The sequence below is a fragment of the Ovis aries genome, chromosome 23, assembly GCF_016772045.2.
Source record: "Ovis aries strain OAR_USU_Benz2616 breed Rambouillet chromosome 23, ARS-UI_Ramb_v3.0, whole genome shotgun sequence".
Taxonomy (NCBI): Eukaryota; Metazoa; Chordata; class Mammalia; order Artiodactyla; family Bovidae; genus Ovis; species Ovis aries.
Genome location: NC_056076.1, coordinates 4,226,664 through 4,249,443, shown reverse-complemented (window position 1 = coordinate 4,249,443; position 22,780 = coordinate 4,226,664). Strand labels below are relative to the sequence as shown.

General features: G+C 52.8%; 1 protein-coding gene across 1 annotated transcript; it reads right to left on the bottom strand.

Moving 5' to 3' along the window:
• Window positions 1-5,358: 5,358 nt before the first annotated feature.
• On the bottom strand, window positions 5,359-22,779 carry DIPK1C (divergent protein kinase domain 1C). Its single transcript, XM_027960694.2, has 4 exons — window positions 22,576-22,779; window positions 12,534-13,205; window positions 9,177-9,341; window positions 5,359-5,980 (listed from the first exon to the last, which is right to left on the bottom strand). The coding sequence occupies exons 1-4, from the start codon at window positions 22,777-22,779 to the stop codon at window positions 5,678-5,680; spliced, it is 1,344 nt and encodes a 447-aa protein (XP_027816495.2). The 3' UTR covers window positions 5,359-5,677.
• Window position 22,780: the final 1 nt, after the last annotated feature.

Below are 22,780 nucleotides of genomic sequence, written 5' to 3'. Positions count from 1 at the left end.
GATCAGGGGCACCCGGAGCTCTCTGAAGTCCTGGAATCATGGCCACCGTCAGCCCCACACACGACGTGTGGGTGGATTCTGACGGAGCATTTTTATCTCGGTCCAGTGGAACTGAAGGTCAAGAGACCCCGGTGTTCTGCCTTGGGCAGCATTCAGATCTGACTGCACATGTTTTCTCATCTCTAACAGGAGCTCGTTCCAGCCTCAGCGTTGTGGTGAGAATTAAACAAACCCGTGTTCACAGAGCGCCGGCCCTGTGCGGGAGCCTGCTCTGGGGTGGCTGATCCAGAGGGTCCCAGGGTCCCCCCGGCCAGGGGCCCAGCGGCCTGGCAGCCCCAGAGCCGGCTCCGGTCTCAGTGTGCAGACCGGAAACGGGTAGCGTGAAGGTCATACAGCATGAAGCCCCGAACTATACACCGGAAAATGGTCAATTATTCATGTATTCTTTACCACAAGTGAAAAACGCCATAGGGTACAAACTACACGTCCCTGCCTGCTCCGCGCCTCTCTCTGTCTCGAGCATTGCTGGAGAAATCGGCCCCTTTGTAGGAAAACGCGCGGGTACAAGGTGAGGTCCCAGGTGTGCAGAACGCCACTGAACGTATGTGAAAGAAACGCAATAAATCAGAACCGCTTATAAAAGCTTCGTAGTTTGCCTTCTTAGAACTGAAAGCCTTCAATGTTAACACCCTCAGAGCAGGATGCCGGCAAGAAAGAGGGATCAGAGGCCCCTCCGCTGCTCCCAGCACCCTGACTCTGTGAAGCTGTGCTTGGGGGTGGGGTGCTGTCCCCCAGGGTACCTGGCCCCCACCGCCCGCAGAGAGGCCGCTCCTCACTGGGCAGTGCCCAGGTCAACCCTGGCTTCTGCACAGCAGAGACATCACAGGGCCTGGGGTCCCAGTTTGCAGGTGCGTGCTCAGTCACTCAGCCGTGTCCAGCTCTTTGTTACCCACCCCACAGACTGTAACCTGCCAGGCTCCACCATCCATGGAATTTTTCAGGCAAGAAACTGGAGTGGGTGGCCATTTCCTCCTCCAAGGGACCTTCCCAACCCAGGGATCAAACCCACGTTCCCTGTGTCTCCTGCATTGGTGGATGGATTCTTTATCACTGAGCCACCTGGGAATCCCCTGGTTTGCAGAGGGTTCAGCCAAATAGTTTCAGAGGAAAGAGCAAAATTAAAGATGTGGCGGGAGAAGAGGTTAAGCAGGAAGCTTTTAATAGTAATTCAAAGTGCTGATTAAAAGGACTCATTCATTTTGTAGCTTTCTCAGAGGGACACGACTCCTGGTGAGACCTCTCCAGTTTCATCTCCCTGCCTTCAAAGGCTGGTCAGACGCTGGACAGGAAAAGTGATTAGGGAGAAGGAAAGTAGTGGCAGAGAATGAAGGTTTGAAGTGCTGAGAGTCTGGAGAAAAGAGGCTTGGGGATGATAAACTGCCTCCGGCTTGGGGAAGCAGTGTGATGACGTGATAGGAAGCGGTGTGATGACGCGATAGGAAGCGGTGTGATGACGCGATAGGAAGCAGTGTGATGACGTGATAGGAAGCGGTGTGATGACGCGATAGAAAGGGGAACGAAATGACGGAGCGTCGCCTGCTCTTTCCAGGCTCCAAAATGGAGCTCGGGGCCTAGAAGACACGGTGGGAAGGAAGGTGAGGATCCCAGCCAGTCAGGTCCCCCCCAGCTAGGCAGACAGTTCTAGAAAACCCACAGGGGTGCCCTGCTCAGAAGAGAAACAGATGAGACGGGGTGGGGGTCCATCTCATCATCGCCACTGGGAAACCAGGTCCAGAGGCCTGCAGTCTTCAGGAATGCGAGGGAAGAAGCGCGCTCCTGCTGAGAAGGGGGGCAAGAGCCTCCAGGGAAGGCCTCCAGAGCTGCTGAAAATGGTCCTGCAGTTTCTTAAGATGTGTTTTCAAATGTGACACCTGGTAAGTAGACTCTGAACTCTGCCCCAGACCAGAGATTTCTTTCAAGCTTTGGCAGTGAGCGAGTTAGAACGTCCTGATGGGGCCGGGGCACCTTCCTCACCAACAATCACACACTGCATGGGTGACTACCTGTCTTCTGTTCTTGCCCTGGGCATTCTTGCTAAGGGCATTCTCTTACGGCTGTGGGAAGGAGCAGAAGGAGCCGTAGTGGGGTGGGGGGGCAGTTCTCAGCAGAATGGGGACAGAGCTGCACTTTCTTTGCTAAGACAGGGGGCTGAAGGGTTGGGGCAGAGACATCCCTGGACCACCAGTCGGAAGTTTGAGACTCTGACATCAGGGAATAGAAGTTGGGAGGACAGATGTCCCTCGGTTTTTACTATGCAGAAGTGCTCCGTCAGCCATTCTTATGTCCTTGATGGACAAACCAACTCAGTGCCCTGCAGCTCAGAGGCGCTTGCTTGAGGAAAGACCAGCTGGAGGCCTCACACCCGCCGAGGCCCTCGGAAGCCATGTGGTAAGGGCCTCTCTACTACAGACATAGACGCTGTCCTCCAGCTCTTGGAGTGCAGTCTCGGCCCCAGAGACTCTTGACTCCACATCCAGGAACTTCCCACTTTATAGATGCTTCCAGATGTTTCCAGGATGACCCACGGAGGAGCCCTGCTCCACCGTTTTCTGTCAACCAGTCTTTTTCAGAGGGAGCTGCCACGATGGCAACACTTCCAGTGTATCTGCCAGCTCCGAGTTTGTGACTGAGACCCCCCCTTTATGCCGCACTGGGTCCGAGTAGCACTCTTCCTTCCAGGATTGTCTGGGCCCATTCTCCATATTAGCTACAGCTTTTTGTTGTTGTTTAGTTCCTTAGTCATCTTCAAATCTTTGGGATCCCATGGACTGTGGCCTTCCAGGCTCCTCTGTCCATGGGGATTCTCCAGGCAGGAATACTGGAGCACACTGCCGTGCCCTCCTCCAGGGGACCTCCCTGACCCAAGGACTGAACCTGTGTCTCCTGCTCTGCAGGTGGATTCTTTACCTGTGAGCCACCTGGGAAGCCCTGTTTGCTACAGTACGAGTGCCTTTTGTAGAAGCTGTAATAAAGATTGAATTGTACTTGGAACCACTACACTTTTCCGCATGTCTTCTATGAGGCAGGCCTTACTCTTGACACAACAGAAAGGGTTCTTCAGTTGTAAAATGAAAAGATGAGAGAAAAATCTGACTTTGGGGAGTTTAAAAATTGGTGATAAGTAGAGCTGTTTTCATGGAATATTCATGAGCCTTTCCTAGCTCTGCTCCAGCCAGCCCCACCAAGGGCCATTCCAGAGACCTCACCGGCCCCCATCCTCTTCTGCTGTGTCCTTGATCTTTGGGGAGCCTCCTTCAATAGCATGGGCCAGAAGGGGATTGACTTAAATGGCTAAAGTGGATTAAAACACACGTATTTTAGAGGGGAATGTTTGCATCTGTGCATTAATTCTCAGGACTGCTCTAGCTCATTCGATTCCCAAGGAACATTTACATCACCGATTGCAGGTGAGAAAACTGAGGCAAAAGTAATTGCCTCATCTAAAGTTACACAATTAGTTAGTGTGAGAACCAGACCCTTAGCCCCAGGCTTCTGGCTCCAAGTTCGGGAGCCTTCCATTAAGTGCATACTTACTATCATTCAAACGCCAGGCCAATCTGTATGTCCCGACATAAAGGACAGTAAAATAAAACTGGGACCAAAGAGAGAAAATAATTTAAGTGGTTAAGAGAAAATTCACCCTTCTTGTGAAACCCTATCCAGATGACAAGCTGCTTTGGAACAACATAAAAATGAAGAGGGGAGTGTTTCTCAAGGTGCTTTTCTCCAGAAAGTTCTCTGAATGTGCTGTTTCCTTGTTCTCCAGAAATGTGCTGACCAACCACCTGGCAGTCACCAAGGAAGCTGTAATTTCCAGTAAGTATATACCTTTCCATAAATGGGGGCTTCCGTGATAGCTCAGTTGGTAAAGAATCCGCCTGCAATGCAGGAGACCCTGGTTCAGTTCCTGGGTCAGGAAGATCCCCCTGGAGAAGGGATAGGCTACCCACTCCAGTGTTCTTGGGCTTCCCTGGTGGCTCAGCTGGTAAAGAATCTGCGTGCAATGCAGGAGACCTGGGTTCAGTCCCTGAGTTGGGAAGGGTCCCTGGAGAAGGGAAAGGCTACCCACTCCAGTATTCTGGCCTGGAGAAGTCCATGGGGGTCACAAAGAGTTGGACATGACTGAGCCACTTTCACTTTTCATAAATGACTCGGTAAATGCTTGACTTGTGTACTTTTTGTGTTAATACATTGAGAAAATTGGAACTGACCATTTGTCCTGACTCTTGCTTGGCAAGTACGGTGCATAACATTCTTCTCCTCTCTATCTCTGTCGGGGAAAATAAAGGACAAAGAATTTGTGCGTGCTAAGTCGCTCAGTCATGTCAACTCTTGTGACCCATGGACTGCAGCCCACAATGCCTCTATCCATGGGATTCTCCGGGCAAGAATACTGGAGTGGGTTGCCATGCCCTCCCCCAGGGCATCTCCCCGACCCAGGAATCCAACCTGCATTACTTCTTCCTCCTGCATTAGCAGGCAGGTTCTTTATCTCAAGTGCCACTTGGGAAGCCCACAAAGAAGTCAGCCCAAAGATTCCAACTTAGTTTCTTTTTCAAAGAAAACTTTCATTGGAGTATGGGGCTTCCCTTAGTGGCTCAGTGGTAAAGAATCCACCCACCAATGTAGGAGACATGGGCTCGATCCCTGGGTCGGGAAGATCCCCTGGCAATCCACTCCAGTATTCTTGCCTGTTGAATCCCATGGACAGAGGATCCTGGCTGGCTACAGTCCATGGGGTTACAAAGAGTCGACGCAACTTAGCGACTGAACAACAGTGATCTTTTAAAACTTCAGATTAATTAGTCTTCTATTTGTAAACCTTCAACAGAATCCCTTGTCCTCTCTTGGTGTCTTTCTGGATTAATCTTGAGGGTGGCCAGTAGTTGCTTGCTGAGCTCTCACGGTCCCCATATGTGAACTAGAACTATGTCTCCTCAAGATGAACAGATGTCTGACCTGGCTTCAGCTGCCTGACTAGGGAGAGACCGGGACGTGATTCCCTCCGTTTGGTCTCTGGCAGCAGAGTACAGTGGTCGGGAGCCCACCAGAAGCAATTCTGCACACAGATGCCGGATGTTAGGTCTGCGGCCTGGTCTCCACTGGAGCGGGAGACGCGGCTGGCACCCACCGCCTGGCCCTCCTGCCCCCGAGGACAGCGAGCCTGCAGGCCCTGCTCTGAGGGAGGACAGACTGAGATAAGAGGTGCTCCCGATTTTACAATCCAGGAAAGCCATGCATTCCTCAAAACGAAAAGTACAATAAACTGTTCCAAACGCTCAGAGTACAGACTACAGCTCCCAGACTTGTGTATTTTATTGTTTTCAATTCCAAAACAAAGGTGACTCTGCTCAGGAGACCCAAGGCTCCAGAACCCGCCAGAGACAGCGCCTTCCACGCCCAGAGGAGCACATGCCCCAGACACTCATCTGCTCACACTCACGTACTCACACACATCCACACACCTGCACAACTCTCACGGCCATGCGCTCACGCACACTCGTGCACATGCATGCGCACACTCCTGTACACACTGTTGCACTGGGGGTCTGCAGGGCCTGGTGGGCACTCCTGCTCCCGCACAGGGGAGACCCCGGCGCCAGACCCGTCCCTCCTGTCACTCGAAGGGGTGATTGCCGAAGACGGCTGGGGCCTTCCGAGCAGCGCCGGGGGTCCCACGGTGAGGGTCCCCGTGCAGACGGCTCCTCACCCCGGGGCGCGGCTCCTCGCCATCCCGCAGCTCCCGCAGCACAGCCTGGAGCAGGCTTCGCAGCCTCCCGAGCACGCGGGGTGCGCCCTGGGTGCCAGGGGCCGCGCACTCCTGCACTGCCGCCCGCAGCTGCCCCCGCAGCGGGCCCGACACCGCGGAGCTGCCGAGGGGCGAGGAGAACCAGTGGCGGAAGATCTTGTCGCAGACCACCTGGGGGAGAAGGGGATTATCAGCTCAGGGCGTGGGGGGTCCCTCCTGCACCTGTCCCTCCCCGGGGACCTCTCCCGGAGCCCCACCCGCCCAGCGCCACTGGAGACTAGAAGGCTGTCCCGCAGGGGTGGAGATGTCACAGGGGAAGCTGCAGGTGATGCTCAGAGACCACTGAGGAGCTTGCAGCAGGAAGTCAGAGCCGGGAACCGCTGCTTAAGGAGTAGGCCCTGGGCGGCCCTAGGCTGCCAGCCCTGTGGTCACAGGCCTCACTTTCTCATTCAAGGCTGATGACAGTGACGGTCATCACCACTTGGCAGGTGGTCCCCAAGGCCACACGACACGCTGGTGACAAGGGGTATATGAATGTGATAGTACTTTCCGGCTCCCTGGGAAAAAGGTATATCGGAAGGGAGAGGCTAGTTCTTTAAAGGAGCCTTTGTGTGCTGTGCTGTGCTTAGTCACTCGGTCATGTCCAGACTCTCTTCCACCCCTTAGGCTGTACCTTGTCAGGCTCCCCGGTCCATGGGGATTCTCCAGGCAAGAATACTGGAATGGGTTGCTATGCTCTCTTCCAGGGGATCTTCCCAGCCCAGGGAGCAAACCCAGGTTTCCTGCATTTCAGGTGGATTCTTTACCATCTGAGCCACCAGGGAAGCCCATGAATACTGGAGTGGGTAGCCTATCCCTTCTCCAGGGGAAATTCCTGACCCAGGAAGCCCAAGAAGCCTTTAAGATGTTTTATTTTAGGAGAAGTAAAAGTGAAGTCTCTCTCTCATAGTCTTTAATTCTCCTTGGGTATGAAATTTACTGGGGCTGAAGATCTCTTTAAATTCTCAATTTAAACATGTTGTTTTGCTCTTTTACAGCCTTCCTGGTTTTCTCCCTGTTGGATGGAGCACAATTCATGCATAATTAATATTCTGCTCTATTTTTCTACATCACACTTTATATTATACTCATTTAACAAATGCCTCAATTTTATAATCTACTGTTTCATGGGAGACAAATAATTTTGACTTTCATTTACTAATCCCTGCAAGGATGAGGATTCTATTTAAAAACAAACGTTCTTATTTCTCTTTTGAATTGATAACGCATCTTCAGGTACAAACACTGAAAATGTCCCACCAATTAGGCTTTAATCTTAAGCTCCATCCAACTCCTAAAAACCAGACACTCAGCTCTCAGCTCTGAGAGGCACCCACTCCCTTGAATGTCCTTCTGGTGAGTTACTGTTTCATGCGTTTCCTTTTTCTTTTACTTTCCATGGATGGGAGTGTATTACACACACTATTCTATAGCTTCCATTTAACCAAACATCAGAGAGACCTTCCAAATCACTACAAGGGTATTCCATTTGTTTAATGACTGTACCTCAAATGCATATCATAAATTATTTAGCTTGTTCCCTACTGATGGAAATTTAGGTTGCTCACTAACTTTTGCTATTATGAAAAATGCTGTAATACATATCTTTCAGATGTCATTTTCCTTTTGAATATGACTAAAACTTCTGGAAATGAAATTTATGGGCTAAGGGGTATGCACATTTTTGTTCTGACAGATATTACCAGACTGACCCCATAAAAAGTGTACCAAGTTATTACACTCTTACAGCAACATACACTAAGAACACCCTCAACAATGTGTGTTGTCTTTTATTTTTGTCAATTGAAAAATTATTTGATTTGTATCGCTCTTCTTATCAGTCAGGTTGAAAGTATTTGTTCTTCCTTTCCAGTGACTGGTCAAGTTGATATACTTTGCCCACATTTCTGTTAGGTTGTTGGCCTCTTCATATTGATTTGTAAATGCTCTTTATATATTAAGGACACTGGCCCCTTGCTTAGGTTGGTTTCCTTCAGAGCAGACTGTAGGATGGAGGTTTGCATGCAGGGATTTATTGAGGGGCATTCTCAGGAACCATATTTCCATGAAACTGAGGGAGAAGGTGAACTTCTGATGCTGGGATGACCTATAGAGTTGTTCCTTATAGAGGCCAAAGGGGCTGGGTTTTGCATTTCCCCCCTCCCGCTCTGACCAGTCACTAGACTGATCCTGGGATGCGGGGTAACCACAGTGGAGAATGTCTGGTGGGCCAAGGATGATCCTGGGGGACACTGAATCTCTCCAGCTGGGGGTAAAGGCCACCTCTGTCCTCTAGTCTCATCTGTGAGAGCAGCTGCCGACAGTTTGCCAGTTTTCTCATTTAACTTTAAAATTTCTCAAATTTTTTGTAATTTTGTTTTGCTTTTGCCACGGGGATTTTTGTAAGATGGTTAAATGTGTCAGTTGTTCCTCTTAGAGCCTCTGAGCTTTGTTCTGTGCTTAGAAAGGCCTTCCAAACTCTAGGGTATCTTCAATTTTCCTAGTTTTTTCTGAAACAGTTAGGGTCTCATTTTTTAGGTGTAAGTATCTGAGCCATCTGGAGATTAGTTTGATATAAGAAGTGCTTAGTGTGTGTGTGTGTGTGTGTGTAGATGTAGAAATTAGGCCCAGAGAGAACAGACACCCCCATGGTTGTGGGGGACCCAGTAATGGCCGTGCTGGGAGTACCATCCATTAGCCCCCTGGGGTCACTTGGCCCACAGCCCCTCCCCCAGGTAGATGACAAAGAACAAACGATCCCCATCTCCCCCATCCCTGCCCTCACTGGACGCACTGAGCCCAGCTGGTGGGGAGAGGGCGACGACCTCCAGGTACATCGGCAGGAGCCACGGAGTGGGGGGAAGAGGACCCGAGGAGACAGGGGCCCTCGCTGCAGAGAGGACAGGGCCCCCCCAAGAGGGACAGGCGCCATCAGAGAGAACACGGTCCCCTCCCCGAGAGAGGACAGTATCCCTCAGAGAGGATAGGGTCCCCCCAGATGACAGGGTCCCCCAGAGGACAAGGTCCCCCCAGAGAGGACAGGGCCCCCTGAGAGGATGGGCCCTCCCAAGTGGATGGCCCCCCAGAGAGGACAGGGCCCCCCAGAGAGGATGGCCCCCTGAAGACAAGGTGCCCCCAGAGAGCACAGGGCCCCCTGAGAGGATGGGCCCTCCCGAGAGGATGGCCCCCCAGAGAGGATGGCCCTCTGACAGGACAGGGTCCCCCCAGAGAGGATGGGCCACCTCAGAGAGGACAAGGCCCCCCCTAGAGGACGCCCCCCCACCAGAGGACAGGGCCTCCCCCCCCCCGGAGAGGACGGCCTGCTCACCTGCAGGTTGCTGTTGGCTCTCTGGGCCCCACACCTGTGCACTCGCAGATCACACTTTGAAAAACAATCAAAGAAATTGCAGTCTTCATCCCTCGTGCAGTTCTGCTCGAGAATTTCCCTCATCTTAGGTTCGAAAAAAGCCATGTCCACATCGATAGCCACCACCTGCGAGAGAAACAGCACACGGCTATCAGGAGGAATGGGGGCACGGGATTCTGGCCGCAGGGAGGAGGGCCGGGCTGTGCTGGGGATGCACGGCCGCTGGCACAGGCTGGGCTGCAGACTTTAACTGCAGAAGGACCAGTGTGGTCACAAAGTCGGGAACGTGGGACCAGGATCGCTCTGCAGCTTTGGAAGTTTTCTCAGATCTTAATGTTGAATCTCTGAAAGTTCTTACAAATGAATTGACTTCCCCCTCCACTGCTTTACCACTTTGGCTTCTGACATTCAAGGCTCAGGAATATAAAAGCTATGAGACACAGGTCATTTATTCCTATGAATATAAGCAACAAACGAAAACTACATTCAAGGGGCAGGTCGAGGGTGTGATGGGGAGAATGAGGCAGGCAACGCGGACCTCGTCTATTTATGACCTGTTATTGAGTTGACTGGTTTCCAGCTGACGGGCAAGTGGCAGGGCCAAAGTGGTCGAATTAGGATCAATACCTATGGACCCAGATGCAACAGCATCAAAAACTAAGTCCCAGTATCAGCATGAAAATGTGATGACCCCCTGGAATTTCAGATTTATCTTCCTGGCTTCAACTCAAAAGGCTTCAAAACCAGAAAAAAAAAGTCTAAATTATGCAGATTTTCCTCCACCACCTGAATTAGGAAAAAAACAAAAAGATGAGCTCTAACCTGAGAAAACCTGGACTCTGCCCAAATCAGGCAATGTATAGCTTCAAGGCATTAAAGAGCTATTAGAAGACTGGATGAGTTTGATGGAGTCTGTGGCATTTCACAAGCCTTCACAGGTCAGCCTCAACATACCAGCTTTCTCCCTTTGGTAGCATCTCAAAAAAGGGTTCATTTTCTCCTCAAATCTATGCGAAGTCAGGAGGCACATTCCCAGCCTGTTGCTTCTGTTCTTCCTTCAAGATTGATGCCAGAAGGCAGTAAAGTTTTGTGGGGATTATTCAGTAAAACAGAGGGGGGAAAATAATTTATTTCAAGATATGTGGAGAATCAGGGAAAAAATGAACAGGGAACTTTTCCCTATTTGAGAGCTTTGCCTCATTACTAATTCAGGCACTGCAAACAGAAATTATCATTTTAATTGATTTTCTCTATCTCTTTATTTAGCCAAAAGAACAGTTCCTTTCATTATTTATCCTGGTTAATACACTAAAAATATGTCAGTGGTGGTGTAGTCACTAAGTTGTGTCCGACTCTTTGTGACCTCATGGACTGCATCCCTCTAGGCTCCTCTGTCCATGGAATTCTCCAGGCAAGAATGCTAGAGTGGGACGTCACTTCCTTCTCCAGGGGATCTGCCTGACCCAGGGACTGAACCCAGGTCTCCTGCACTGCAGGCAGATTCTTTACCAATAATGAGTCTACTGTCTTTCATAATTTATTTTTGGAGCTACAAGACCCTTCTCTTCTTTTGATAATCCCTGGTCATCTCCCCAGCTTCCTCCAGGACCCTGGTGGGATTTCCACTCTCTGATACTGCTCTCTTTCAGCTCTGATTCTGTCTCATCTCCCAACAAGAGCAGGATTTATTTTCTAATTTTTAGTGTAGTCGTAGAATGGATTACAGCTATTGGAAGCATAACTATGCACCTACAATAAGAACAGTAACAAAATGAGCAGAAAAACCTGTGTGAGGCTTCTTAGGTCACATCAGGATGAATCTTAAAGTTCTTCCTGCACAAAGTTACCTAACTTGCATCATCATCAGACTCCATCCTAGCATCAGACTGGAAAGGACTGGTGAGAATTATTTCCTTCTCTACTTAAGACTGTGCCTCTCGAGTAGGAAATCTGTTTGAGAAGCATGCTTTCTGGCAGCAGTTTGAGAGCAAGAAGTAAAGAGGGGTTCCTAGTTCATTTGCAACCACTGGACAAATTCTCAAGACCCGCAAGGGAGGACCTGAAAAAAGTGAATGGCTGCGGGTCATCAGTTCTTACAGGTTACCTGGGAGACACACCCTCCATCCACCCGGGCAACACTGCAACATGGGCCAAAGGGGGACCCATCTGCTGGTCCCCTAGCTCTCTAGTTCTCACACCGAGCACATCAGTAATCGCTTGGAGGGCTTGGCTTCCAAACTCAGATGGCTACATCCCACCCCTGGAGTCCGAGTCTTCCTGCTGCTTCCGCACCTTGGTTAATCCTTTGCACACCTGCCCTGCCTGGAGTGGGGGCATCCCTGGAGGCTCAGCGATCAAGAATCCGCCTGCCAATGCAGGAGACTCGGGTTCGGTTTCTGGCTTGGGAAGATGCCCTGGAGAAGAGCAGGCCACGCACTCCAGTATTTTTGCCTGGGAAACCCCATGGACAGAGGAGCCTGGAAGGTACAGTCCACGAGGCTGCAAAAGAGCCTGACACGACTTAGTGACTAAACTGCACAGCCTGGAGTGGGACATAAAATTCACCTGCCACTTGCAGAGCAGCACCGAGGCTGACGTGTCCACCAGGGGACGAATCCTCTCTTGCGTAAAGCAGCATTCAGCTGTCCCTCTAGAAGAAGTTTACCCAGGGAAGGGGAACAGACGAGAACCTCCAGAAGAAAGAACTAGAGACCGTGGCCTGCGGTGACGGAGTGTGGGCGGCTGGAAACCGGCGTCTCCGCCCCCTGAACCTTTGTACCAAAGCCCCCAAAGGCCGGCCTTCCCTCACCTCCTCAAAGTGCAGTTGCTCAGTCGTGTCCGATTCTTTTGCGACCCCATGGACTGTAGCCCTCCAGGCTCCTCTGTCCATGGGATTTCTCAGGCGAGAACACTAGACTGGGTTGCCATTTCCTTGTCCCGGGGATTTTCCCGATCCAGGGATCGAACCTGGGTCTCCCGCATTGTAGGGGGATTTTTCACCGCCTGAAGCCGCATTAGCCCCAGGAAGGAAGGGGCTAAGCTGCTTGGGAGAAACCAGGGCGGCAGTGGAGGAAGACGCACTGAGCCTCTGCTGTGGCGGCTTGCCCTACTATTCCCTTCCCGGGTGCCAGGCGCCTTCCTCCTTTAAATGCGCTCATTCCCACCCCCAACGGTCCGGCAGGTCGGAGCTGTCCAGGCCAGAAGGTGGCATCACGCCGCAGGGTTTCCCGGGGGCTTCAGATCCCTCTGGTCTAGGACCCCCAGGACAGAAGTCCGCCCCCCGCGGACCCCACAGCCGCCCCCCGGGCCGCCCCTCACCGTGAAGTCGCTCCGGATGGCGAAGTTCTCGGGCTTGACGTCGCAGAGGTGCAGGCGGTGGGCGAAGTCGTGGTCGAAGTGGCGGACCATGTCCAGGAAGCTGAGCGCCACGCCGCTGACCGCGCGCGCCTGGCCGCGGCGCCCGCCGTCCGGGCCGAGCGGGAAGAGGGCGCGGTGGCCGGGGCTGCCCGCCGCCAGGTGCTCCACGGCGTAGAAGGGGCCGCAGGAGCCCAGCACGGGCGGGGCGTGCGGGCTGCGGCCGCGGAGCAGGCTGAGCAGCACGAACTCCTCCTGCCGCAGCAGCGCCCACAGGCTGGCCAGCTGGCCCCGCCGCCGGGGGCCCCGCCGCGCCAGCCCCAGCCGGCCCAGGCCGACCTCGGCCGGCTCCAGGCCCAGCGCGCTCCGGGCCTCCCCGGCCGCCAGCGCCAGCAGCTCAGCCTCCGGCAAGTCCTGGCCGCCGGCCTCGGGCTGCCCGTCCAGGAGGCCGAGCGGCGGGAAGCTGGAGAAGGCCTCCTCCTTGGACTTGAGGACCACGGGCCGGCCGCGCCAGTCGGCTTGCAGCACCTTCTTGCCGCGCTCGTAGTACAGGCAGCGCCGGTACCGCAGCTGCCCCGCCTCGCACAGGTCCTCGCACAGGTCTCCGCCCAGCGCGCCGCCCCGGTAGTCCTGGCACTGGAAGGAAGGGACACGGGTCAGCCCGCGGAGGCTGGGCCTCGCGCCAGGATGCTCCTGACAGTCCCGGAGAGACCCCTTGGGCATGCGGACCACAGGGCTACTCGGGGCAGAGAGGAATTATGAAGTGAAAGGTTTGTGATAGAATCTCCCGTTTGTTATTTTCTCCATCAGGCCCAGGACCAGGTCTTAGGAAGCAGGTGCCCACCCTGCCCCCCCTCCACTGACCCGTCCCTGCCCCATCCTTCCTGCTGAGCTGGGTGATGCTGGCAAAGACAGTTGGCCTCTCCGCTGGGTGTCCTGGACTGTCAGTGGAAGGACGGAGCCAGGCCAGTGGTTCCCCGTTCTTGGGCTCACGTAGGGGTCACCTGGAGAGCTTTTAATAGCCGCCTGCCAGGAACAGCACAGCCAGCCCTGGAGAGTGACCCCAGGAACAACCCTTCAGGTGGGACCGCTCCACAGTGCCTGCTGCAGGAAGCAGGACTTAGAACAGGCCTGGAGGCTGGCAGCATCCGCAGGCCTGCAGGGGAGGCCGCGGCGCCTTCAGAAGATGAGCCCGCAGGGTGAGTTCTGCAAGCAGAAGGTGTTGGATTCCTGGTGGTGGTGAGGAAGGCATTCAGGGGCCCTCAGGAGGGGAGTTTCTCCTAAGCTTTGGGGCTCGCAGGCCCTCCTGCCCCGTGGGGGGAAGTGGTGACCCCCAATCCCACCACACTGCAAACACCTCTCCTAAGAAGATGGTCCATCCAGGCCTCGCCCTTCAGACCTAGTAGGGGAGCCGGAGGCACTTCTGTGAGACTGATTCAAAGGGGGATGTGTGACTCTGTTCTCTTTCTTATCTTTTTCAGGAAACCTAAACCTCTGGACTCACTTTTATGAGGGACTGAGCATACTTTCTGAGCCCACCTGTTCCCCACAACGCATCTTCCTTCCACATGGGCAAAGGCGGGTCAGACTTTCTGGTTGTTCTGTGCTGGTTGGCTTTATTAACCCAAGTGGATTATAAACAGATCTTTCAAGTCAGATAATGCACCTCCAATAATGCCTGGGTATGTAAACAATCCCAAAGTCCAAAAGACCCTGAAAACAAGTTTTTCGTGACTCATTCACTCTCATGGAGTGTCAAACCCAACCCAGAAGATGAGGCTATCTATAGTCTGAATGTATTTGACATGTGGCTTTGCATACACTTTGCTACAGAATTATTAATTAGTTGGATCTGTTTGATTCCTGGCATATCTTCATGTTCACCAGAAGGTATAAATATATATTCTGCATATTATCTAACACCCAAAACAGTGTGAATTCCAAAACAGGCCTGGCTGCAGAGCATTGGCCAAGGGATGGTGGATCTTTATAACTACTCTCAGAGAACTGTTCATATGACCGAAATTGTTTATTAAAAAGCTATACTCCTGGTTCTTAAAACAAGTATCTGGATTTTAGGGACCCTTTCAGGCAGTAACTGGACAACAGTCCAAAAGGCCCAAGCCACGCTATCTGACCTGACCCCCAGCTTCCTGCTGAGGGTGCTCCTGCAAGCCAGTGCTCCTTTGCCCGGCATTAGACCTCCAAACACTGTATTAGGTGGTGGGGGTGTCACACTTGCCGAACTCAAAGGTGCAAGTGATGGAGTCCTGATCCCGGAGCTTGGGAACAATGCCACCCTGTTTGCCGGCGTTTTGTCTTTGGAACACCAACACCCGTAATGCAGCTGTATTCATAAACACCCACAAAACTGTTCTAAATATGCTTAATGCAGTGTTCGTCTTGCAATTTAATGTAACACAACTTTGGTCAAATGCCTTCCTTTTACTCTTCATCCTCGTCCCTCTTTCCAGGTTTGGGGTCCTGAGAGGAGCAGCTGAGGATCAGGACCCTGTGAGTGGTGGACTCTCTCTGCTCGGAATCACTTCCATATTGTGGTGCCCTGCAGGAAAGCACCCGCCCATTCCAGCTCCTCTGAGCCCTTTCAGGATAATCTTAGAGGGAAGGTGGGGATGGAGCTGCCCTGGTGGCTCAGCAGTAAAGAATCTGCCTGGGATGCCAAAGATGCAGGAGACACGGGTCAATCTCTGGGTCAGGAAGACCCCCTGGAGAAGGGCATGGCAACCCACTCCAGTATTCTTGCCTGGAAAGGCCCATGGACAGAGGAGCCTTACAGGCTACAGTCCACGGGGTCACAAAGCATCAGACACGACTGAAGTGACTGAGAATGCATGCAAAGTGGGGGTGAAAGGTTTAAACGATGGAAGGTCTCAGGATAGAAAGACAGAAATAATATGGGGTGTTCACGTTACTCGTTGCAGCCTCTTCCTACTTTATCTGGTGTTTACAGTTTCGTACCTCTGTAACAAGCCTGATAAGAAAAGGTATTATTTTTTTTTCTCGATTGCCTTATAAGGCCCCCATCCCCTTTGAGTAGCTCCAAAATGGTTTAATGCAATCCCATAGTCATCTTTAGGGTGTCATCAAAGTTGTAGTGTCATCAAAGGTGCTTTTCTACGAGGGACAGAGCAGAACTGTGAAAAAGAAAGAAAAGTGGGCGATAGAAGCGAGTTGGGCAGGAGGTGGGTCCTGACTGTCAGGACCCTGCAGCGGGCGGGACCTGGGGGAGGAGACACACGTTTCCTGGCCCAGCCACAGCGCGGCGAGTGGAAGCCCGGAAGGTCAGGTGTGACCACCGGGGCCTTCACTCTCTGCGTCTGGAACCACGAACAAAATTGTCACTGCCTGCAAGAGATACCCGTGGCAGGGAGTGGGCGTGGGCAAGCTGCTTTGGCTGCCCCTGGCCACCCTCCCGTTAGCAGTGCTGTGTATGAGCTGGGCCACGATCCGGTGACAGACCTGGGCTCAGGAGTCGCAGCGAGGTGACTGCCTCCAGGACTCCCGAATGACAGCAGGGTGAAGCGCAAAAGGAAGGAGGCCAGGCTCAGCTCTGGGGCAGACCAGGTTTGCCTCCAGGCTGTACCTGGGGCTGGCGTGTGGCTCATTTCCAAGTCTGTAATGTTGGGAGGATAACGCTGTGTCATGGGAGACCTGTGAAGGTCAACCAAGGTCACGGGTGCAGAGGCCCTGGCAGTTAGACTGAAAGGGCCTGCCCTTTCTGGCCCTGGTCATTAGCAGGCAGAAGGCCGGGGATGCATCTTTCTTGGGGGGACGCACCTGAGCCCAGTGTTGAAAGGTGAGCTGCAAGTCTGCCTAGCGCACGAGGAGGGAGAGCTCTGGGAACCACCGGCACAGGGACCCAGACGTGCAAAGTTGCTCGTGTGTTCGGAGGACCAGACGGTTGGGCAAGGTTAGAGCAAGTGCCAGTGTGTGTCCTGCCGAAAGTCCACAGCTGACAAAATGCCTCCCCCTGCAAGGGTCAACTCCGCCTTCCCCAGGCGGCCACCTCACCTGCCGCTGGGAGTCCTTCCCCGCCTCCACCCCAGGTTCCATCCAGTAAGCCCCCCGCCCCCTGAGTCTCTATGCCATCCTCCCCCCACTGGCTCCCCACAGCACTGTTTTCTACAAAACTGTACCGCGTCCATGAAACCGAATTCAAATGGAATCTATATGAGACTCACCCCTGCACATTTAGAAGGCAATTCCACACAAGCGTTGCAAGAAATGTGGCATGTAGTCTGCCGGTCATGATGGCATCACTGACTCAAAGGGCAAGAGTTTGAGTAAACTCCGGGGGATGGAGAAGGACAGGGAGGCCTGGCATGCTGCAGTCCATGGGGTGGCAAAGAGTCGCATGCAACTGAGCGACTGAACAATGATAACAGCTACTGATTTTGGGAGGGGATCATTAATTTTGGCTGGTTTTCTGAACATCAGCATGTTGAGATATAAGCCTGCCTCCCAGATGCCTGGGGGATGCTTTGAATCAGGAAGGGAAGAGGCTGGGCTGGGTGCCTAGAACGCTGCCAGGTCCGCCGGCTACTAGCGGTGATGAACTGGGTTTCCACCTCATTTGTCGTAGGAGAGAGTCTACACTGAAGCAAAGTGTACACAAGGTGGTTAGCGCAGAGCAGCTCTGTGTCTTCCTCCTTAATGATGAAGCGCTTTGGGCGCATCAGTCCCTGCTCTTCAGAAACAGAATGTAACATTCATCTCTTCTGTGGCCCATGTGGTTACCAAGTGAGTCTGTAGCATCAGGATGCATGCCTGTGCCTACTAAATCCAGAGAAAGACTGTGCTCAGCACTTAAGAAGCAGTAAACTTACAGATTACAAGTTTACAGGCTAACTAAAAGTGGTCATCGTGTTAGAGACAAGAGAAATTATTTTCTTAGCAGCATGCCTTACTGAGATAGCTAATTTTTTAACTCAATAGATGTATTTTATATACTTTGACTCCATTTTAAAAAAAAATCACTTTCCTCTGAATAGATGGAGGCCCTAAGAACCAGCTTGAACAGGTACACTTCTGTACCCAAATGTGTGTGCACACAAAATCTGCAGGTATCAGACTTTAAGATAAGCTAGGGAAAAAACAAGTTAATAAAGTCTCATTGTAGTTAACTGGCACTTTTTAAAAAAATTAATGAGACAGTGAATTCATATTTCTTATAGTGTTAATCACTCAGTCATGTCCAACTCTTTGTGGCCCCATGGACTGTAGCCTGCCAGGCTCCTCTGTTCATGGAATTCTCCAGGTAGGAATACTGGAGAGGGTAGCCATTCCCTTCTCCAGGGGATATTCCTGACCCAGGGATCAAACGTGGGTGTCCTAGGTTGCAGGCAGATTCTTTACTATCTGAACCGCCAGGGAAGCCCATATTTCTTATAGACTGTGTGCAGCTGTGAGAACGCACACTCCTAACAGCCCCAGTTGTAGGAAGCGTTGTTTTGGTGGTGGATGGTAGAATCTCTACCCACTCCAGTGTTCTTGCCTGGAGAATCCCAGGGATGGGGAAGCCTGGTGGGCTGCCGTCTATGGGGTCGCACAGAGTTGGACATGACTGAAGTGACTCAGCAGCAGCAGCAGCAGCAGCAGCAGTAGAATCTCTCCAGCTTGTATCACGGTTCTCAGGCAAAAACAAACCCTTTCCTCTCTAGTCTGAGAAACCGGTGACAGGGTATCAGAAGTCACGCCTAAGGGCTGGGTTTTCTTTTGTGTGTTTGCTTTTTTGTTTTTCAGCAGCATTAAGTTCCTATGTGGTTAGCAGCATTCATATCTCACAGTGGATTTCCCCAGTGGAACAGTTAACGCTGTGCGATTAGCCAGACCACTCTGCAACCCCTCTTGACCCCTGGACAGCTTAGAAGACAGACATCACAGACATGGCCAGGGTGCTCAGGGAAGCAGGCTCAGTCCCTGCGATACAATCTTTCTCGGCGAGTGCCCTGGATGCCGCAGTCCCGCTGGGCCAGGGTTTTTCTCAGAGCAAAGACAGATAAGCCAGTCCTGTTGAAAAGAAATCCCATGCAGGCAACTAAATGAAAGCACATCAAGACCTAACTAGCCGAAAGGGGCATAAAACCTTCTGAATAGCAGAGTCTGTGGGAAACTTTCTGAGATGCTTTGAAAGTGACGTGCTGTGGGAGGGTTGTTGTCGCTGCTTGGCCGCTATGTAGCGTCCATCTCTTCTGCGACCCCATGGACTATAACCTGCCAGGCTCCTCTGTGCATGGGATTCTCCAGGCAAGAATACTGGAGTGGGTTGCCCTTCCCTTCTCCAGGGGATCTTCCCAACCCAGGGATCACACCCAGCTCTCCTGCACTGACAGGCAGACTCTTTACCACTGAGCTGCTGGGGAAGCTCAGGCCCAGCTGTCCCTTAGGGTTTTCAGCGCTGGAGAAGCCAGTGGCGTCACCGTGTCTCTACTTTCAGCGTCACGTACTGGCTCCACGGCACAGTCACTGGGTGATTCGGGACAAGTTAGTTCACCTCTCTGGGGCTCGATTTCACCATCTGTGAAATGGGGAAATAAAAGCACTTGGCTCCCAGGGGTTGAGATTAGACGAAATATTACGTGTGAGAGGACTGAGCACAGAGCCCGGCCCCTGTGAGCATCCGCGGCTCCCACACCTCCCATCCCCAACTCCCCAAGGAGTGCTCCACCCGCAGAACCGGAAGCCAGGCCAGTCAATGGTCAGACCCAGCGCTCCGGCACAGCCGCCTGACACAGTTCCCTGGGAAAGCAGGGCTCTAGAAACCTCACAGAAATGTTTTGATTATGCGATGTGCTGAAAAGCCACAGTAAAAAGAAGGGCTGCCCTCTGCCTAGAAAATTCCAAAGCTGGAGGACCCAAGATCAGCTCTGGAAGCACTCCAGTTGGCTCTTCCAAAACTCCCTCTTGAGAGTGGTGTGTGGTGGGCCCCCCTCCAGAGATGGGGTGTGGCTCAGGGGCACAAGCACCTCAGCTTCATCCACAGCCTCCAACCTGCCACAGGCCAGCAGTGTCACCTGCCTGGCCAGAGGGCCCAGGAACTGCTCAGGGGTTCACAAGGCCCTTGGCTCCACCCCAGAAAAGGGGGCTCCCACTGGCTCAGCTGCAGCCATTCCTTTGGTGTCCTGGGACTCAGAGTGAAAGCTAATGAGAGTCTGGAGGGCCGTGAGAAAAATAACAGCCAGTTTATTATGAAGGATAAAAGGCAGGCAGGGTGAATTGAAAGGGCTGGGGGAACCGAGAGACAGAGGCTCAATTCAGTCCTGGGAGAGCTCAGTGCCACAATGCCTGCCTCTGCATGGCAGCCAGGGCCTGGCATAGTCTACAACGTGGAGAGCGGTGTCCTGTCCAAACCTCAGCATCCTGGGCAAAAGGGAGCCCCGGTGCTCTGCTCAGCAAACCCAGGATGGAGAGGGGAGAGGGCAAGTTGGATCCTGAGAACAGCAGCCTCAAAGGGGGCCTCCCAGTGAGGGGCCCCTCAAATCAGGCCCCTGATTTGAGAGCAGGATGGGTGAACTTTAATCAGACAGCCAGACACACTACTTCAATTTGTTTTTTTTGGCAGCTGGAAAGATTGCCAGCCTTCAGAGGCAGAGATGAGAGCCTGCTACTGCAAGCCATGTGTTCATGACCTCAGGAGGAGAGGATTTCCATCCAGGGTCAGAGGTGAGGCTTGAATACTTGGAACTTTTTGTGTAGCCAAGTTTTATGGAAGTACAATAGAGTTAGGCAAAGCTTCCACCATAGACATCAGAAGTGGATAGAAAGAGTACCCCCCTGCTAGTTTTTAGCAAGGCATTTTATGTCTGTCAGTGAGCTTTTAATCAGATAAAAGAAACACCTCAAGGCTGAAGGAGTTTCACCAGGCCCCTCTCGCACAATGCGCATTTTTGAGATAGGATGGCACAATGTGTGTCATCCCTGGCCTTAAAACAATTGACATGATGTTTGTTGAGCCATTATCAGCCCAAAGTTTGCGAAAATAAAATAAAAGGTTAGTGTTAGGCAGAATGGGTTTCTTCAACAGAGAAGGGAAAAGCGTCTGCCACTTGCAGTTATTTCCTCCTACCGCTTGGGACCCTCTGGCCTTCCTACCTGTCACCCTCTCCTTACCCATCTCTTGGGAATAAAAAAGACCCATCTGGCTGCCACGGGAGATATCCTGGTTCAGCGTCCAAACAGAACTGGTTTTAATTTATGAGCTGAAATGCTGGGAAAGTTATGATTAGTGATTACTAAAGTTATAGTAGGCTATTTAATTTCCATTAGGCCTTCTCTCACTTAACCAAACATAAAGAAATGAAAAGACTGTTTGCTTTTTATTTTAAGCTAAAAAGGCTGTTGTGAGTGAAGTCGCTCAGTCGTGTTCGACTCTTTGAGACCCCATGGACTGTAGCCCACCAGGCTCCTCCATCCATGGAATTTTCTCGGCAAGAGTACTGGAGTGGGTTGCCATTTCCGTCTGCAGGGGATCTTCCCGAGCCACATTGCAGGCAGACGCTTTACCGTCTGAGCTACCAGGGAATCCCATTGATAGGATGGAGGGAATCAGTGAGTATCTCACCTCTCACCAACGTGAGATGATCCATTCATGACAACACGTCAGACTCAATCAGGGAAAATGATTTGGTGCAGCCTGTCCATTTCACCTCATTTCTTTAGTTTTTACAATTTCACTTTTAAAATGTTATTTACTTCAGGACTTCCCTGGTGGTCCAGTGGCTAAGACGCTGCACTCCCGATGCAGGGGACCTGGGTTTGATCTCTGGTCAGGGAACTATATCCCACAAGCCTCAACTAGGAGTTCACCTGCCAAGCAACTAAAGATCCTGCATAGCAGGTGATTATTTCCTGAAATAAAGCTGCTGCTGTTTTCTAAAAGAAAGAAAAACAATCCTGCCTGCCCCAACTAAGACCTGGCAAAACCATAAATAAAATAAATTTTAAAAATTATTTCAAAGCCTTTATGCTACCACGTCCTGAAATCCTACAGTCCCCAAAGGCTCACCCATACTACACAACTGGGCTGGAAGCTTCCCATGCGTTTCTTGAAATTTTCTTAGAAAATAGCTCCCCTTTCCCACCAGATACTTAGATGGTCACTGTTCTGGGAAGTGAATAATCAATCAATACAACAATCGTTGCCCGCTACCTTCACCTTTTTTGGCTTTCCTTCTAGGGATTCGTAGTTTTATCCAAGTCTCCTAATGCGCTTAATCTTTCCAACCAAACAGAGAGACCATTGAGGAGCCAACGTCTGGAATCAACCAAGAGCGCAACCCGGGCCGGGTGAACGCTGGGGCCCGCCGGGGGGGGGGGCGTTTCTTTCTCTCTAATTGCGAGTCTCATCTAAAGGGCGCCCCCGCCCTCACCTCTTAGTAGACGGCAGGCAGGACCCCAGCACCGAGGTCTACCGGGGTCCGAGCCGCCTCCCTCGCGCTCCCGATCGCCGGACCGCTCTCTGCCTTGGGTCCCGCAGATCGCGCCGGGGAGAGCCTTGGCTCTGGGGCGCGCGGAGGAAGGGGCCCCACTGGCCGTCTGCAGGGGGCTCGGCGAGGTGCAGCCCAGGTCGGAATCGCAGAATGGCAGCTGAGCGAGAGAACCGGGACCCCAGGGGCCGAGGCGTGGTCCCCGCCCGACCCAAGCGCCGCGGTCCGAGTCGGAAGGCTGGGAACGGACCCGTAAACTTCGCTTAGGAGCGGGATCTCGGGGCCGGCGGGAGAACAGTCGGGCAGGAAGAGCATCTTTGGACAAAGGACCAGTTGGGCGACATGGGGGAAGACGTCCCTCCAGGCACTCAGAGGACTCCCGGACGGAGTCCCGGGCTGGAGACCGGGTGGGGCGCTTCGGGCATTCCACGCCCGATGTCCGGACCCCCTCCCAGTGGATCCACGGCCGCGCCCGAGTCCCCGGCTCCCAGGACCCTCGGAGGGCGTCCCACCCCGGCCCCGGGGCGCGCGGCGCGGGGCAGTGCGGCCGCGGCACCTACCAGCGCGGCCAGGATGCGCCGGCTCTTCTCGTCGGTGCAGCGCTCGGAGGGGACGCCCGGGTGCGCGCGGAGCAGCAGCGCGGCCGCCAGCACCCAGCCCGCGGTCCACGCGGCGCAGGCCAGCAGCGCGCGGCGCCCGCAGCGCCCGCCCAGCCCGCAGCGCCCGGGCCGGCCCCGCGCGCCCGCCGCCCGCGCCCGCGCCATG